At 38.4% G+C, this 19,616-nt stretch overlaps 1 protein-coding gene and 1 long non-coding RNA gene across 21 annotated transcripts in view; one reads left to right on the top strand and one right to left on the bottom strand.

The window, feature by feature from the left end:
- LGMN (legumain) overlaps window positions 1–19,616 on the top strand; it is a 33,729-nt gene that overhangs the window by 12,901 nt on the left and 1,212 nt on the right. For all 20 annotated transcript variants that reach the window (XM_046942424.1, XM_040701582.2, XM_025150853.3 and 17 more), the window contains 12 exons: window positions 1,010–1,165; window positions 8,379–8,476; window positions 9,358–9,439; window positions 10,415–10,500; window positions 12,618–12,693; window positions 13,101–13,163; window positions 13,717–13,783; window positions 15,437–15,555; window positions 16,197–16,286; window positions 16,829–17,026; window positions 17,597–17,767; window positions 19,310–19,377. In XM_046942424.1, the coding sequence (XP_046798380.1) occupies window positions 1,028–1,165; window positions 8,379–8,476; window positions 9,358–9,439; window positions 10,415–10,500; window positions 12,618–12,693; window positions 13,101–13,163; window positions 13,717–13,783; window positions 15,437–15,555; window positions 16,197–16,286; window positions 16,829–17,026; window positions 17,597–17,767; window positions 19,310–19,377 (1,256 nt within the window). In that variant the 5' untranslated portion in view covers window positions 1,010–1,027. The remainder of the gene's footprint in view (window positions 1–1,009; window positions 1,166–8,378; window positions 8,477–9,357; window positions 9,440–10,414; window positions 10,501–12,617; window positions 12,694–13,100; window positions 13,164–13,716; window positions 13,784–15,436; window positions 15,556–16,196; window positions 16,287–16,828; window positions 17,027–17,596; window positions 17,768–19,309; window positions 19,378–19,616) is intronic.
- LOC121110932 lies at window positions 1,010–6,173 on the bottom strand. The gene is made up of 3 exons (XR_005860309.2): window positions 6,120–6,173; window positions 2,306–2,482; window positions 1,010–1,502 (listed from the first exon to the last, which is right to left on the bottom strand). It is a non-coding gene; the product is annotated as an uncharacterized LOC121110932 (long non-coding RNA).

Below are 19,616 nucleotides of genomic sequence, written 5' to 3'. Positions count from 1 at the left end.
TAGTGGCAGCTATGACATTATACCTTCTTGTCATGCAGCGTGCTTTGGGAGTTTCCAATTTTATCCCACAGAAAGCTATGCTAAGTAGACTGCTCCACTCTTACTGTACCTCTCACATATGTATCAATGGACATCAGCCTTCAAAATATCTTTTTTAACTGGGTCAGTGTAAAGTTTCCCTCCAGGAGCGTGCAGATCTTCTCTGGCTCTGTTTTTCTGAATTCGTGTTCACAGCCTCAGACCTTATTCTGTCTCTGTGCAGCTTGTGCAAACACTTAACCATTATGCGAAATAGATGAAAGTACTTCTCTTTCATGTGGTACTGGTTTGCTCTCCACCAGCATAGGCTGCACAAACAGTGCAAGGTGCTCACAGCCTGTGCTTCCCACCAGCCCCAGCTGCATCACACGCAGATCAGCAGCAGTCTGGGCTTTCCCTTCCCTCACTGGCTCTGTGGGCACAGAGAGCTCTTCTGGTGCTCTGACCTCGCATCTCCTGAGCAATGCCCCACATCTGTACATCTTTGTGCCTGCATCACCAGGGGTTGAACTTGATGGTAATGGGCTCATTGCCAGCAAGTGGAACCATAGAGCTACCCAAGCAGAGACCAGGAGAACAGTGTTACTCTGAGAAAGTTTTGTGTGAAATATTTGACGATGGTACTTGTTCTGTATTTGAAAACTTATTCATTGCCAGCTACTACAGAACGAAACAACCAGAGGGAGCTGAAAGACTTGGTTGTCCTGCTCAGAACTGCTTTCAGTTACATTTGAAAGCTAACAGGAAAGGATTGTAACTAGTAACAGCTTGGTGCTAAGGGAAGATATGACCAGAAATTGTACAGTGGATTGAACAGTCTTTAGAATACAAAAACAGTCCTCAGGCAAGAAGGGCTTCTAGTTGTGATACTGCTGGCATTTACTTTGTTTTGGTTTAACTTTTTTTTTTTTTGGCCTATGTCCTCTGATCTACTTCTCTCAAAGGGATTTTTTCTCTGTCCCATCTGCAGAATAAATAAAGAAGAAAGATGATATTGGAAGCAGTTGTACTGCTGAGCTGCACTCTGGGCATCAGCACGTTCCCCCTGGAAGAGCCTGAAGATGGAGGCAAGCACTGGGTGGTGATTGTTGCAGGTTCCAATGGCTGGTACAACTACCGCCACCAGGTAAGGACCCACATGCTGACACCACTCTCCTGGGACTCACAGGGAGATGGCAGCTGCCTAGACTAGTTCAGACTTAAGTCATTTGGGCAAGTGCTTCTGCTTCTGGGCTTCCAGGATCATGTGGAAAGCATTTACAAATAAAATGCAAATAGCATTTTAAAAAGAATAGCAACAAGATTCATGCACAGCCTGGCCTTGTCTTGTTATTCTCACCCAATAATTACCCTTCATTTTTCCTCTTATTATTTGAGTTTTTTTGTTTACAACTTCATCCAGCCTTTCGTCCTTTCAAAAGTTGTCCTTAGCAGTAGGAGCATGCTTCTGTATCTTGGGAGACCTGTATCATTTAGGTTAAATATTTTATTACCATGCTAGAAGGTCTGACTCCAACTTAAAGACAAGTGATGTCTAGAATTAAACCTTATTTTTGAGAGACTTGCATGTTTCTGTCTGTTGTTCTTATAAGCTTACATTATAAAAAAATCTTCCTTTCTCCTCTGTGATTGAAAAACTCAGCTAAAGTTGTATATACACAGTATGTTTTCTGGGGTTTTGTAGAGTGGAGGACAAGGGTTCTTTTAAGCTTTTTGCTAGCTGTATTCTGCATAAAAGTCTCAGACTTGTGCTGCCACAAGAAAAATACAGTGCTCTGGGGTGTAGGGCTGAAAGAGGAGAAAAGGAAACAGGAACTCCTGTGCTGTCACCACTGGCGTGAGGGCGAGTGTCAGAACAGATGGGACTGTGACTTAACTCTGATTAAATTCAGGACTTTTGTAATTAGCGGTCAGGAGACTACAGCATTTTTTTCCCTTTGGGGAATTCTTGGGCAATCCCTCGAACAGATTCATCTTCACTTAAATATAATCCTTACTCAAAACTTGGAATGCTCTCTTGGTTCTCTGGAGAACACAGCCCATTTTATTCTGACCTAGGTATACATTTGTATGTTTTTAACTGTTAGAAAAATATTTTACTAGACTGTTGCTGATTTTGACATACTAGTGTACAAAACCAGCATTTTAGAATTTAGGCTGCATTAAATAGATTGGGTACATCCATCAAACTGACTTTCTGAGCACAAAACTTGTTGGTATTGATCATTTTTAATGCAGCTGCCTGTACAAGCTAGATAGACCTTACCTTCTTTGTTTGTTGCAACCGGGAAAGAAACAAGTCTTCTGTGTGTTGCATGCACTGGACTTTGTGTTTATGCCTCTCTTCCCCTTCATCTTGCAATCAGTTTGCTGCTTTCAGTGCAGTGATGAGATTAAAGCTAAGTGAACCAGCCTGACAACGTTGTTCCATTTGAGGAAGAACCTGTTAGAGACAAATGCTGGCTTAAGGTTTGGACAAACTGGTTCTGGGGGTTGTGCCAGCTTGTTGCACTGCAACAATCGCTTGATTACCAGTGGTGGAATTACACGTGAAGAGATGAGATTTTTAAAAGTTGAAATTTCAACAGAAAACAATTACAAAAATACAAGTGTTGTACTTGATCACTACCCTTCCTGCCATGTCTAACTGTAAAATTATTCCAAGTTAGGCTTTGGCTGTTGGTATTGCTGTGTAATCGGTCTCTCTGGCTCTCTTCCACTAAAAGGAATTACTACTGCAACATGCAGTCTTTAAATAAATTTTCTTTTTAAAGCTGTGGCTCATGATAATTCCTTTTCTACTGTTGATCAGGCATAGAGCTTTTAACCTTGCTGTTGGTAGGTCTTCAGTAGTAACTTTATCTGCTGGGTATAAGGGAGTAATGAAGAACACAAGATGCCCACCCAAGTGTTTGTGTCTGATGATAAGTCAGAATTTCTCATTTACATTTCAAGTGTGGTCGCACTTAAAAGGCAGTTAAGTACCTTCTTAAGGTACTTAACTGTCTGCTAAGTAACATTTTCAAGGTTAGAAAAGTAAGAACAGATCTTTTTTGAACGCCTTCAATTTGAAGACAACGTCAATTAACTGTGAAGTATCCGCAGTGTCAGATACTGCATTTAAATCCTAGAAATGTCTGTATTTTAACCTCTCCTCTTACTTCCGGAGTAGTACTAACACTTGGGGAAAAGAAGGCAATGAGACCACTGCTAGCAATCCTGTCAAAGTTAGGAAATCAGTATTATAAGTCTGTGCACAGGATCCTTCAGAAATGGATTGAGCTCTCACTTATCTGTTCTGAATGAGACAGTATACCTCTAGTTTGTTACAAAAGATTTAATTCCCAGAGGATGCAGGCCGTCAGAAGCCTCTACTGTCTTGTCTAGCTGCCTCTCAGGGCCCACCTCCATGGAGAGAAGATGTACACTGGGACACCCAGTAGCTAACTCGTGGAAAATGCACTGTGTATGTGCTGCTAAGTGTAATTCAACAAGGGGGTGCCTCGAGTATCAAACTTAAAAGCTTAATCCCAGCAAAACTAGCTGAACAATAGACTGACTTCTAGGAGAGTTGTAAAGAGGAGGCAGGGCACTAACAGAGACCTCAGGAGTCATTACAGACTTTGATAAATGTTATGCAGGCTGATTGCCATGCTTTGCATATGTTAGTGTACCCTTATTTCCAACTGTAGATGCAGAAGTGCTGTGCTAAATGGCTTGCTCATCGCATGCAGTGGAACCATAAATAGGACTTGAACTTCCAGTTCTGTGCTTCATCCATCATGGAAATTGTTCCATGGTGAACATACAATTTTCAGTAGAATAATACTTACACTAACAGAAACTAAGCAGTGCTCCAGGATTGCAGATTTAATTCTTTGTCATTCTTCTTTCCAAAGGAGAAATTGCAGAACAAAATAAATTGTACTTCAGTGCACTTTCCTCCCACTGTCACCTTTCTTCCTCAGAACCTCTCTGATCTAGCTTGTGTTAAAATGAATTTGTAGATATGAATCTTCCTGCAAGTAGTTACTCAGTGTGCCGGTTGCTCATTACCAGTCAGGGTGCTATTGTTTCCTAAGCGCCCCTTGTGATATCCCTTTGCAACCTGAGACCAGGCAGACACATGCCTGGGTTTTGGTTGCCCAGTTCAGCTCTTTGGATACAGTTAATAAATAAGGTCGTGTGTTTGTATGACACCTAATGTTTTGGTTGTTTTGTATTCTGTCTGTACGCAGAACAGTCTGTCTGCTCTGTTGCCTTCCACAGGAGGCACCTGGTAGCAGAAATTGTTCCTTTGACTATGCAAACATAAAAGGAGCAAAGATCACACCTTCAAACATATCTCTAATGTCATACCTGAAAGTTTGTAGGGAAATTAGTCCACTGTCGTACACTGTACAGACCATCAGTATCAAGTTTGTAAAGACTGTGCAGACTCTGAACTGTGAGTTTGCACCTGTAACCTCAATGAATCCGAAACTCCTTCTAAGACTTCAGCTGTCAGTGGTCAGGATCCACTGTAAGTGGTGCAAACCTCAAATGTAGGCAAATAAGGGAGAAAAACCCATTGTTTCCATTTATCTGTACTTGTGATTCAGACCTTCCAGGCACTTGTTTTCTGTCTGATGCCTGAAGTGAGATGGTTACAAATAAAGATGATCTGAACTTTTCTCTTGCAGTTATCTAAACAAGTTCCTAAGAAAAAATGTTAAATGTTTTGAATAGTACTCAGCCCAATGTGATAAGCTTACTGTTATTGCAAGACTAGCCTATGTATAGCCTCGTGCTTGGTGCTTCTCAATTCTTCAGCAGTTTTACTGATATCTTAGTATTTTTTAGTGGAGTTCCTTGGTCATTGGAATTACTATCCATGTATTCCTCTCTGTTCCTCAGCAGTTATTCTGACTGCTGTGGCTGCGCCAGCAACTCCAACCTAAAGCTGGTTTCACAGGCAGATCAAGAAAACAGGCCATTACTTTCTGGATACTCCAAAAGCCGTAAATGAACATCATTGATACCGTGCAGTGTTGAGTCTTACTAAAGGTGGAGCATATGCCAGAGAAGAAAAACAGCTTTTAAAAAATCTGACAATATTAAAAAGCTGGAAATTAAAACATTTAAATTTGTGTGCATGAGTCTGTTTCCAGTCATCATTTTCAGTCTTATAGTTTAGTTAGTGAGCTTTATGGGCCAGGAATTAAACATTTCCTAAGTTCTTAACAGAGTTGTAGTTTTTGACTGATTGACTGATGCATGCTTCAGAAAGGGAATGAAACATGGCTGACATTTCAGACATAGTCTTCTGCCATGCTTATATATTAGAATTCATTCTTATTTTGGCCATAGAATTTCCCTGTACCTTTGGCAGGAGCAGTGAGGCTGACGCTTTGTTACCCGTGCCTTTTAGCCATGAGGCTGGCAGTCATAAGACTAGAAGTATCTCATTGCGCAGAAGTCCATGTTTTTTTTTTTTCATTTAGGAAATATTTATGTGTGTACATACCACAAAACAACCTGATTTTTCCAAAAAGAAAAAAAAAAAAGCAGGCTACTTGAAAGCAGCGTTAACTCGAATGTTTAAACAGCTCTGTGACAAAGGAGTAAGGGTGGCTGGCGTTTCTTGTGTTCTTCCCAGGAAAGGAAGGAGATTCCACCTGACTGGCATGCTTTCAAAATACAGGAGTTAATTATTTAAGTGGATTTAAGCTCTGATATTCCTTAGGAATTTGCCTATGCAGCAACAGGCTTAGATTTAACATGGGGATACAAAGTCTGAACCGTCCCATTAACAGTTTCCATTGCAGCTGGCACTTGTGCACTGTTGAGCGGTAGGAGCTGTGTAATTGGACTTTCTCATCTTTGCCCTTCAGAACAGGGCCACCCCTAGCCACACCAAACCATGATCACAAAAGCATGACTTGCTTTAAGTAGAATTCGTATCGTGTACTAAATCAACAAGAGTGATACCAACAGGGGACCTGGAACAATATTAGCCATCTCTTTTAGAATAGTTTACATGTTAAGCTATGCTACAAAAATATTTCTGTAAGAAGCAAAGCTCAAGCAACAATACTTACAGGCACTTACTGATAACAGGAAATACTGTAGATTCACAAATGCCTCCCTAATGTAGCAGCAGGCTGTTTCTATTCTGGTTTTATAGAGGTTGTTTTTCAGCAAGTGGGAGGGAAGAAGAGGAGCATGTGACCAACATCAAAAGTGGCCGGTCTGGTCAGCTAACTACACGCACAAAAACATTTCCTCAAAACTATTCTGCTTAAGATAAGGGAGTTTAGCAGCAAAACATGTTTTTGCTACAATTGCCTATGTTGTTGATATCACTGTACTACCATCAGACACACTTTCTCATAGCATAAGTCGTAAAAGGTGGGGCCAGAATCCTAACAGGCATAAATTAAGGTTGATGGGAATTGCTCAAATTGGTCTGTTTCCACTTATACTAAATAATTTGACCCATTTAAATTTACCATCAAGATCTATGTCAGACAAGATACATTGAGCAAACAGTCAATCAATCAGAATGAAGAGCAGACAAAAAAAAAAAGCTGATAGCATGCAATTACAAAGCTGAACTTAATTTGAGGTACTTTTGTAGTGATTTAAAGCACCTCAGAGAGTCTCTACAGGCCAACCATATTGCCTACAGACACTTGAATATATTGATATTCTATCACTATAACATGCCTAAGCATTTCCTTGTATTGCTTGACTGTAGCTGTGTCTATCAGCCTAGCAGAAGACATGTACTGTGTCTTAAGGGTGAGAGATCTGTGACCCATCTACTCATCAGTTCACATAGAGATGCTTGATTAGTGTTTTCTACTACTTTTGCCTGGGTTGCTTCTGAAAACCAAGTATCTGTTTAGTCAAGTCAAGTCTGCACTCAGCTGTTTTGCATTGTGTGCACTACCATTTATAACTTTGGTTTAACCTGTGTCTTTAGCTTGATGTGGCAACAGCTCCCATAATGCTGTACAAGGAAATGGAGAACTGTAAACAGTGGAGGTAGCTTGAGACAGGAGGGAGAGAACCTACCCTGACTTGTGTTATAGGAAGTAAAACTGCTTTGGTGAAGATAGTTTGACCGTCAGAGTTAGTCATGTGGAGAGGTTTTCCCTGGGAGAGTTCATTGGCATTGAATCTGCCTCACCCTTCATAGTCTTGCACAACTACCTTCTGTTTTCAGTCACACAGAATGTAAGTGGCAGGATTTTACAGAGTCCTTTAAATTAAACTAGTGGAAGTCAGTAATGCATCTAAGTAAACGAAACTTATGGAGGTCCACTTAAGCCACTTTAGTTTGGTGTGTAAATCAATTGATTCAATGACTTTAGCAGAAGTAAGTTTTAAAGCTTGTTTCCAGCTTGCATGTGAAGTTTGAATTTTTTTTTTAGGTGAGATTTCTCCTGTTAAATCTGTGCATTTTTTCTTGCATCTGATAGGCTGTAGTTCTGGAGTTAAAATGTGGTTGCTAATAACCCCTTCAGTCATTCACAGACTGCAAGTCTAAAAGAAAAGAACAATTATGTGCTGATAGAACTTTGTACTTTACTGTAATATTGTTTTAATCAGTACTGTTATTTCTGTGCCATCAGAAGGTGGTTCTGTAAAGAAAATCTGCTTATTCATATCCTGTATGAGTCAGGAAAAGAGCCTGAATAGAAATTCTGTAATTCGGATTTCTATGGAAATCAGTTTCCTTGCCCTGGATATACTTTAGTGTTACTCTAAAAGAAATAAATAATGAAGAAGGAATTATTGGTTAATCAGAATTCTCAGTTAGTAAAACAAGATTTAAAAAAAAGTCTTTGCAGAGTTGGTATTAGTAAGCTCTACTTGTTTCAGCCAAGGATAGTTTTTGCTGCTTAGTCACACAGGCTTGTTGCAAAACTAATTCAAATTGGTGAAAATCCAACTCTTTCTTCCTCTGCTTAGCGTCTGTGGGCAAGTTTTTCATTTAGATTTTCTTGCACAGCACAGAACATTGCTGGGGACCTTCTGTTAAACTTTGTTATCTTTATTAATTTGCAAGTAACTTCTAGATGGTGTCTGAATAGAAATTTTAAACTGGAGAGATTTTAATCCTAGTCTTTAATTATTACTGCAACTGTTCCTAGTGAGAGAAAGACCATTTTGGATTACATCAGTACATTTCAGTCTTCAAGCAACCCTCAATCTCTTATATTTGAAATTAAAATACTAGGATGGAGTTTCTTTTTAACAATAGCCTGGTCTTAGGTTCATAAAGCTATTTTTCTTGTTCTCAAGTGTGAAGTCTCCATTAAAGCTAATAATGAACGCTTACATTATTACAGGCAGATGTGTGCCACGCATACCAGATTGTACACCGAAATGGAATTCCAGATGAACAGATAATTGTCATGATGTATGATGACATTGCTGATAATGATGAGTAAGTAGTGAATGTGCACTGGTAACAAACTATGTTTTCTACAAATATGCCATAGTCACTAAAATATTTTGAGTTTGTGGTAGTTTTATAAGAAGAGCTTTTAAGACTGCCTGAGATACGTAAAGAAGTTTTATCCATTAGCGCTGTAAGTCTGCTTTGGGATATGCACATGAGCTTTCCTAAGCACTGCTCCACATCTCAACATCTGTTATGGCACTGAAGACTTCAGAGCTCCTTGTCAGTTCATCACTGTTACAAAAGCAAGGGCTCTTACCTCCCAGACATAACAGTTTACAGCAGATGACCTAAAAGCACAAATGTAGGGAATCTCAACATCTTTTCAAAAAAAAAAAGCCTGTGAGTCACATACCAAATGGATTAATCTCCAGAAAGTGCACTGAACAGAGAAATGTACATGATCCATCCTTGATCACTGCCTATATAGCATATCACTGTTTTCTATGTGAAACTGTTCACTTATACAGCCTCTAATTCTGAGACAACTTCAGCAGAAGTCAGCAGGCACGACTTGCATGGCAGAAGTGGGAGCAGAGAACAAAAGAAATTAAAGGAAGGAGTGAAAGCAGAGAGATAATAGCATAACAGACCACCTACCTATATGCTCAGGTTAATCTGCATGATCTGTGGTAGGATACTTGAAGTACTCTGAGTGTAAGGACAACTAAGCTGAGCATGTGAAGTGACTGAAACGTAAAGGCTTTTGTATTCTGTGATCACTTAACAGTACTTGGCATTACTGTTCATACTCTCTTGAAGGCAAAGTGGCCAGTCAGGACATTTTAAATTGTTTCCTAGTTGTTCTGTGGTTGTTGTATGGCACATTACTAATTATTTGTATTTATATTGCTTTAAACTTTCAGAAATCCAACAAAAGGCATTGTCATCAATAGACCTAATGGAACAGATGTGTATGCTGGAGTGCCCAAGGACTATACAAAAGAGGTAGGAATGAAACACAATTTCAGGGAAACTAAGGTTCAACTTTAACCAGTGTTGTGGATAAATACTTTTAAATCTGTATGTTACACATGAAAATGCACATAGTATAAAGCCTTCAGCTTATTCACCTGCATGATTTGGCACGAAGCTCATTGTTCATAAGATGAATGTAAACACTAGATGCTTGGAGGTGAAGTAGTGGTCATCAAAGTAAATCCTCACATTGTCTTGCATACAGAAATGCTTTAACTCAATCTGAAGAACAGCTGTGCAAGTCTGTTTCATTAAATCAGAAGTGTAATGCAATCACTTAGTGATTTTGTGATTTGGTATCTGAGTGAGTCATCAGTGGCTAATATGGTCTACACATGCAACCCTGCAGTTGTGTTGTTAGGTTCAAGACTGGAAACTGCGTCATTGAAGCTAAAATTAATAGCAAATTATTTCTTTGGGTATTTTTTAAAATTCCAGATGATACCAATATATAGTTAAAAAATTAGATGCAGAAATAATTTTGCCAGTGTAATGCAATGGCAAGGACCTGGATGTAGGGCTGAAGAGATGGGTGAAAGTTGGCAAAGGCAGGGTCTTTTAATTTGGCTTTACCTCCAAAACATAAATCTCAAGAAACTATAGCCATTGAGTTCCATAGTAGCAGTAAGACTATTTTATCCCTGGAAATCTAAGTAGGAACTAAGACAGGGAATTCCAATTATAACTATATTAGAATGAGGATTTACTCATTCTATACAAGACAACATTTTGAATTTGGCTTGAGTTCTTTTTTTAAACTGCTGAAGTATCAGAAGGAAAATTACCTTCAGAATATGAACAATACAGGAAACTGGGGAAATGTTCTTGAATATCAGTGGTCAGCTAAACTTGCCACCCATATGTGAGTTATGGTTTTCAGAAGCCATCTTGCTAAATATAGATTTTGTTGATTTTTTAATAACATTTAACTCCTTAAATTCTTAGGATGTTACTCCAAAGAATTTCCTTGCTGTTCTCAGAGGGGATGCAGAAGCAGTGAAGGGAGTGGGATCAGGAAAAGTATTGAAAAGGTAAGAGAAACTGCATTTAGAAAATAATTGCATGTATGTTGTGCATCAGTACTGATTTCGATAAAGAGGGTGAACTAGAGCTGATACTTTACTGGTAGTGAGTCCAGTATAGATGAGGGTGTAAAAATACTTGAAAACAGTGTCAATTGTATTAAGGCATCTGTCAGTTAAACTGTTATTATTAATTTATTTTTGAAAGGAGATCTATAAAAATAGAATTCTGTTAAGGTTTGGCGACCTTGGAAGAGAGTTTGCTAGGGCTTGGTTTGACATACACTAACAGTTTTATAAGTGAAGTGGTAAGAGATGGCAATCAGAATTGCATGCTTAATCCCAGCCTCGGCAGATGCAGATATATTTGGGCTTTGAATGTAATGAAATAGTTATGGTTTATATTTAATGCAGAAAGTGAGGCTGAAAAAGTAGCATAGCCTTACATATTAATGGATTTGTAGTTTAAAGTGTTAGTTGCATCAACTTAGTTGCACAGATGTGTCCAAGTTTGGCAATATTCTAATGTATGAACAATAATAAATACTAGACTGGCCAAGTAGAATATCTGTATCTGAGTGCAGTTTATAAAGGCTTATAGAACTTTGTAGATTCAGTAATAAAGCAATCTATTTGAGGACCTAATTGGAAGACCTCTTAATAAGATACAAGATGAATAAATTACACCAGGTATCTACAGAGTGAAATATGATGCCTATTTCCTGAGGTGTATAATATTTCTGACTCAGTATTGCTAGTGATATTTTTCATATTTGTCATTTTTCTATGTACTGTATTCCTTGTAAAAAAATTAAAATTTAAATTTGACCCTCTCAAAAAAGTAGCCTAGTTAAAAAAAAACCTGTGTGCCTGTCTTCATCCAACAGTTCATTTTAGAGACAAAGCAATGAAACAGAAGTGTTCTTCTCCAGCATTGGGAAGAATAAAACCAATGAAGGAGCAGGACAACATTTGAATAAGCTACTGCTCTCACTTGTTTATATTTCTTCCTAAAGAAGCAAGATAGAAAATAATATATGCAGGTCATATAGGCAAGAAGTTAATAAATTGCTGTACATGTACTAGATTGTTCTTTTCTAGTAGTTGGCATGAGCCAAACAATGAATATAAAGCATTCTTTAGCCTGTTAAAAAAGTGTACTTCAGAACACACCTCACTTGTAAAATCTTGAAGTTATAATTCACATAAAGGAGTGGCTATGCAGAGGGCCAAAGACACTTAGCTACCCAGGAGGACAGCTTGAACCCTGATAAAAAAAACACAAAATGGCCAAGAGTGGCAGACAAATATGTCCCAACCCCTTTTTTGTTAGGCTTTGTTGTGTGGATTTCAGTCAGTGCCCTCACTTCTGCTCTCAGGTGGGACAAGAACTCAATTATTTTTTCTGCTCAAAAGTCTTTTAGATTGCCTCCTAGGTTCTTCCCTAACCAGCAGGTTATTGGCCAGGCAGAAACCTGACTTGGGGACTCCTTCCAATCTGTTTATACATTTTATTTGAAATTGTCCCTGAACACAGCTTAAAAGCATAATCCCTTTGGAGATCTAGCTGTTAGAGGAACACCTCAGCATCAGCCAAACGTTATCTATTTGATTTAGAGAGCAATAAAAATCTGCTGCAAACTTCAGGGAATCAGCACTCGTGAGCATACAATGCTCAACCAACTGTGGAGCCATGTAGTACAAATAACCTACCTAGCATAAAGAGTGAGTTTGTATATAGATCAGATCTTCATGAGACTGATTTGGCTATGTATAGCTGTACAGATCAAAACAAGGTAGTACATAAACACACAGAGGATCTTATAAAAAAAACATGTTCTGGTTTATCACGTATTACAGGTGCCTCACTATAACCGAGTTAAAAAAGGAGTCCATTTTTACCAGAATGCTACAAATCTCTACAGTATAACAGATTCCTATGACAGGCAAAACAGTTGTACTCCTACCAACTACCATTCCCAGCCTAACCAGCAATTGTCCCCACGCTTGAGGGACTAACCATATATACATGATCTAATTTCTCTTCCAGCAGCAGATGATGATTGTTGTAATAAAGATTAGGTTGGAGTGATTAAAAATAATTTCTTTGAATTTTCTCTTTACAGTGGTCCCAAGGATCATGTATTTGTTTATTTCACTGACCATGGAGCTCCAGGACTTCTAGCTTTTCCTGATGATGATGTAAGCATTTGGGGGGATTACTTTGGAGTTTGTCATAAAAAAAATCTATCTTTTTAGTGACATACAAGAATACTAAGTAATACATGTAAAACTCTAAAATATTCGATGCACTGCCACATTAAGGACTGGAGGAAGAAAAGGAGCAATGTTCTCTTTATCATCCCTGTTTTTGTTTCACATAGTAAGGACTTGCTTTCTAGTGCACTACATTAATGTATCATTTGGCACCATTAGCCATCTTTTCCAGTGGTAAATACTAGAACGTTGTGTTTCAGATGTCCAAAACACAAGATATGTTAAAGGTGAAGTGATACACATATTCATAACAGTTAGTAGTTGTTCCTAATAAACAAGTTGTGTGTCTTTTGAACATCAGTGATTTTAACAGAAGCCTTTTTATTTTACAGCTTCATGTGAAGGACTTGAACAAGACCATTTGGTACATGTATCATCACAAAAAGTACCAAAAGGTAAACAAGCATGTTAGAAGTTGGATGATTAAAACAGTTACTAATATAGTTGAAAAGACTGTACCTCTTATCGGAAAATTCTGTGCATTTACTTTATTGCAAGTAGTTTTAAGCAGAAAGACTAGCCGTTAGAATCTAATATTAGCTTTTTTTTTTTTAAAGTTGCTTATTCTATCTATAGAATTGTTGAGGGTGTTTAGGAACACATACATGATCATAGGTTCCAGATATACTACATCCATTAGTGGTACACTGGTGGGTTGACTTGTGTTTGATATGTGCTTTGTACGATAGCCACTAGATCCCTTTGGATTCTATAGAGGTTGATTGCATCTCTCCATTGTGATTGTTTTCCCTTTTCCACATAATTTAGTTCTCCGCCCCAAAAAAGAAAAAAATTATCTATTTACTTTTTTGTTTTATTTTGTAGTGTTACAAATGTGTTTTGTTTCAGGGTTATCAGTTCAGTTAAACTGACCACAGCTGAAAAGTACTGAAGGATTTTTCTCAGTTTCCTTGTGGAATTTATTAAGGTTTCTGATTTATTTTATAGATGGTGTTTTACATTGAAGCATGTGAGTCTGGATCTATGATGAATCATTTGGCTGATAATATCAACGGTGAGCAACCAGTTAACTTAATGGACATAGATTTCTCAACCTGTCATAGGCAAGACCTAAACAGATACTGCATAAGGGATAGGTTCAGGTGCCATGTGTATCCGTGGAAAGGATTAGAGAAAGTAACATTTTCCATTTAAAGTTCCATTTAAAAAATGTCCAGAATCCTATAAAGACCATCAAGGCTTTTTGTTTCTTGCAAATGAGAAGTTGTAAAAGTTCTTTTCAGGAACTACATAGTTGTCCTTAACTGGTGACCACTAAGGTTATACTGACATTTCTCAGCCTCAGCATTGTTAACAGTTGTTCCTGCTGACACTTTCCTCCTCTAGTACCAATCAGGATACAGGATTAACAGATGATTTTGCTACTCTGCTTTGGGCAATACACCAGGAAGTGGAGCTCCCAACTTCTCAGAGTTTCTAAGCTTTCTACTACAGAGCTGGGAGTTTATCCTTGGTTAGTATGAGGAATGAGAACCTTTTCATGTTCTGCTCCATGGCTGGAAGAGCAGACACTCTGGCTTTTTCATCGTTGTGAAGCTGATTCCAGGGAGGACCCAGCTACCTGAATTTCATGGCTTCCTAGGATTTCGGCCCTGTAGTAGCCTGGCTGGCAGCCACTGAGACTTACAGCCTTGTCAAGAATTTACATCAGGTTCTCACAGAATGCTTCATAATGCTCAGTGAATCAGCATGTTTTAAAATTCATTCTATTAGAAGCCTCCAGTTTGGTGACTGGTTTTACTACTAGCTCTACCACTGATATACAAAGGCAGAAAACTGGCAGTTTATGTTAGAACCAGAAGCTGTCCTTGTCAGCCTTCAGTCATGAGCTACAAAGCTTACAGCTTACTTTGAACATTTTTAACTGAAAGTAACCATTTGTTATAAGCTATAAGTGGTTTCTTAGTAAGCATTTTAAAGGATGCTAAGGGCATCGCTTAACTACACAGACAATATTTAAGACTCTCTTGACTTCTGAACTGTAGCAATATTCTGAGCAAAACCAACACTAGCTGTACATTAAGCATGCATAGCATTTTTCATTTTTGAAACTTGGACTCCAATCATGCAACTATGAGTTGACTTTGACAAAAAGCCAGAACAGCTTTTGTTTTAGTATCTGTAAAGGTATGTTTAAAATATTTGTTGTGTAAGAGAGGACTGACTGGAAACACTGTGTTTGGGACAGATCGTGTAGAGGTGGTTTGAGCTTTTCCCTCAATGCAGAATGATGTTCTGGAGATAATATTACTAAGAAGGTAGCAAAAGATGATTTGTGGAATTTATTCCAAGTTTGGGAACAAATCCTCATCACTGTAATTAGGAGTACGAGCATACAGACTGTGACTGCACAATATTGTCAGGCAGTTATTTGAAAGTAGTTTGTGTTTTTCCCTCCAGAAGTGCATATTCTTGCTTAAGCACTGCTGACCACATAGCAAGTTCTTAAACAATACAAAAGCTGACTGAACAGAATTACTAATAGGCTTCTTTTCGTCACACCACTTAGAAATAAATGATAGCCAAAATCCTTAGGCAAATATATCACACGCAGCAAAGTACTCAGTCATGGAGTAAATGGGATGTTAAACACAAAAAAACCAACAACAACAAAAGCACAAAAAATGACTTTCCATTTGTCTTACAGTTTACGCAACAACTGCTGCCAACCCCAGGGAGTCATCTTATGCCTGTTACTATGATGATGAAAGGCAGACTTATCTTGGTGACTGGTACAGTGTGAATTGGATGGAAGATTCAGATATGGTAGGTTACTAGATAAGATTGCTTGCATTTCTATGCATGAATATCACTAGGCTTTAAAAACAGTTGTTTTAGAGGATTTGTTGTTTTTGTGTGAGACTGAAATCAACAAACTGAGCTGATAAAAGTATTTAACTGCTATTCAGAACCTTACAATCTTTGGGCAACTGAATTTATTTCAGAAACTTACTCTTTTTTTTTTATTAGTAAGATTAGAAACCGACTAGTTTCTAGTTTCAAGCTCACATCACCTTAGTTTACTATCTGGGACAACATATCTGAATTTGGTTAATCTGGCAGGTCAGTAGGTTTCATCTGTGCATCAGAGATCCTTGAATACTGAACTGTGGTTAACCCATTTATTAGCATAATGGAAAATGGTAATAGTGAAACAAGTCTGGATTCTCACGCTAGTCTCCTCCCTGCTTGCCCATTTGCTGGGAATTAGGAGGTCAGTAAAAGCAATTTGGGAATATCCTGGCAAATCTTCATTTCCATTTTTTACTCCTGTGAGTTTCAAAGGTTTCATAGCTCCTACCCTCTAATTCTACAAACTGGTAGCCACAGCCTTTCCCATGTTTCCATGGATTTCTATAGTAGCTGAATTTAAGTAGCTGTGATCTCATGGAAGTTTCTTTATGCAGGAGGATCTGAGAAAAGAAACACTGCACAAGCAGTTTCAGCTGGTGAAGAAACGCACCAACACCAGCCATGTGATGCAGTATGGAAACAAAGTACGTATTTGAGTAGGCTTCCTGGTAAGATAGATCTTAAAACCTTTTCTGCCCTACCCATTTTTTCCCCTTTAAAACAAAAACAAACAGTAGTCTGGCAAAGTTAATTTAAAAATGAAACTGCTCATCATACACAAAAAAACCTGACATCAATCAAGTGTAATACAAATAGTTACCACTTCTCGGCATGTGAATATTGACATAATGTTAAGGAAGTACATTGTTCCCTTGAATGAAAGGGGCTAAGAGATGACATGTCATTTACAATAGTCCTATTATTCAATGTGTTGATAGAAACACATTAATTGTTTAAAAAAAATAGCTATTTAACCTGACAGTCCTTTCTTCCTCTGATATTTGGAAATAAAAGTTCCAAGATTTTTGGCAGCTTTGATCTTATAAATAGATAATCAGAAACAAAAGTATTTACAAGCCTATGAACTCCCTTTCTAAGAGAGCAAGTTTAGAAAGTTAGATTTGCACAGCAAAGCAAAGCATTCAACTGGAAGTGGTTGACAGTTTATTTACTTTCTAATTTTCAGAGCATCTCCTCTATGAAAGTGATGCAGTTTCAGGGCATGGGGAAGAAAGCTGTCCCCATTTCTCTGCCGCCTGTAGAACACCATGACCTGACTCCTAGTCCTGATGTGCCTCTCGCTATCATGAAACGAAAGCTGATGGCTACCAATGATATGTATGAGGCTAAGAAGATTGCTGCAGAGATGAAAGCACATCTGGAGGTATACAAAACAAAAACACAAACAAACCCAACAAACAACAGTAAAACCACGCTATATGCCAGGTCAGATTTCTGTCCATAATAAGAAGTCACACTCCTGGATTTACTCTCAGAGGCATTTAAAATAGTGATTATAAAGATAGAGGTAAGCAAATGCAGAAGTCAGCATCACACCATTTATTGCCCGGAAATGCCCATTCTCTATCCATAGCAATTCTTGCTGGCAGGAGTTAGTCTTTGGTATTAGCTAACCTTGTCACTGTAAAAGCAAAGTCTCACACATCAAACAGCTTCTACAGTAGTGTAACCACTATCAGTACTTCATTGTCTTTCTTCTGGCAGAACTCCAGAGGGAGAACGAGTTCTTTTGTGCACCAGGAGTCTCTTTCTCCCTGGTTTTCATTTGGCTGTTAAGGTCCAAAATATTGTACCAAAAATAGGAGGCAAAACTGGTTCCCGTAAAGATTTCAAGAGCTAAGGGCCAAGAGAGATTTAAAGAAAAATTCCATTAAAAGTCTTCAAATTAGGGTTCAAAAAAAAAGCATATTTTAAATTTTTGTCTTGTATGCAGGCTAAAGAATATATCCAGGAATCCATGCGGAAGATCGTCACCTTAATAACAGGATCAACAGAACTGACTAACCAGATTCTGTCAGACAGGCTGACCATCAGCAACTACGACTGCTATCAGGCAGCGGTGAACTACTTCAAAACTCATTGTTTCAATTGGCACTCTCCTTTGGTAAGACAAGCATTAGATATAACCTGATACACATACCGCTAACACCACAAGCTCAGAAATCATTGTCAGGTCTGCAAAAATCAGCTTTTATTAAAAACCTAGCATAGGGGCAGTCTTCCAAAAACATTACTCATCCCAAAATAATCTGGAAGCAGGAAACTACTTTCACCACACTTGTAGACAAAGATTACTAAAAATACCTTCAGTAAAAAGCAAACAAAAAGACTAATTTCTACTAGTTAGAACTATCCCTTCACCATCTTCTTCTGCAGAAATCCAAATATTAAGTAAGTCACGTTGTACTTTTGGTTGAAGCATTACTATTAGAAAAACAGAAACAGCACTACCACTTTGAATTCAGAGTATGTTCAGATTTCTGTATTATAATTGCATGTTGTACAGTTCTTTTTCATAGCCTAGTTGATACTGTCATGGTTTCATTGAACTCCGAGAGCTCCTTAGCTGCTTCATTACTGTCCTTTCTTCCTGAGATCTCACTTGAGGACTGAATTCTCTTGTGCCAAACACTTTTCAGAGAATAATAACAGAGGGCAGTTCTTGTTCTAGAAAAATCAGTCCTGGTGTCAGTCAGGCAAGATAACCTAAGCAGACAGAGCTGTGTGATGGGGTACAGAGGGCTGGAGTACCTCCCCTATGGGGACAGGCTGAGGGAGCTGGGGCTCTTCAGCCTGGAGAAAAGGCCCCAGGGGGATGTTACAGCAGCCTTCCTACAGCAGCCTTGCTCAGAAGCAATGAGGAGGGCCTACAAAAAAGCTGGGGAGGGACTTTTTTTTTCTAAATGCATATAGCAACAGGATGAGGGGAAATAGCTTTAAACTGGAAGAGGTTAAATTTAGACTAGACATTAGGAAGAAATTCTTTATTGTGAGGGTGGTGAGATGCTGGAACAGATTGCCCAGCAAGGCTGTGGATGCCCTGCCCGCCTGAAGGCATTCAAGGCCAGGCTGGATGGGGCTTTGAGCAACCTGGTCTATTAGGAGGTGCCCTTAGGTATAGCAGGGGGGTTGGAAGTAAATGATCTTAAGTGTCCCTTCCAATCAAAACCTACATTCTGTGAACATTTATTGACTTTAGCAGAAGTCAATGGGATTATCTGCCAGTTAGACAAGATATAAGCACTATTAGCAAATCAAAAGCAGCTTCTGTTTAGCCAGGCTATTAGGAGGCCATGAAGCTTCATTAAGCTTCTAGTTCCTCCTTTGTGCTTTTTAGAAGAATTTTTTTTTTGTTTGGGTTCTTTGTTTTTTTTTTTAATTATTTGTTTGCTTTTTTTATTGCAAGTGGTTAGATAGGTAAGCCTTGCCTAAAGGCTAGTTTGCAGCAACAGCTCAGTTTACCTAATGAACTTCTAAGAACAAAGTACACGGAAGAGAGATCCATTTAGCCTAGTACTAGATTATTCAGACCAGCAAATAAGTGCCTTAAACGTTAATAGCATATTTGAAATATTGCCACAACTTAGTTTGCATAAAAAAAATATCTGCTATTCATCCTTGAAATTATTAAAACTGTTTATTTCAGTATGAGTATGCGCTGAGACAACTGTATGCTTTGGTCAATGTCTGTGAAGGAAGATACTCCATTGACAGGTAAGCAGGTTCCCACATACTCTATGTATTTCTGTCTGTGGCTAAAAAAAGGCTAATAGGATGATGAAGCCTAACACTACAAGCATCTCAATTGTTCTCCTCAGTTGACCATTTTGTCAGTAAAGTTCCAACTCTAAAGCTATACATGCAAATTCTGGAAAACACATCCTGCTTTGTTCCTCCCACGCATAAGTATCCAGTTCTCCAAGTCTTTAATTTGTTTATTGGTAAAATTAAAG

Source organism: Gallus gallus, chromosome 5 (assembly GCF_016699485.2).
Source record: "Gallus gallus isolate bGalGal1 chromosome 5, bGalGal1.mat.broiler.GRCg7b, whole genome shotgun sequence".
In the NCBI taxonomy this organism is placed as follows: Eukaryota; Metazoa; Chordata; class Aves; order Galliformes; family Phasianidae; genus Gallus; species Gallus gallus.
This window is presented reverse-complemented; position numbering and strand designations above follow the sequence as displayed.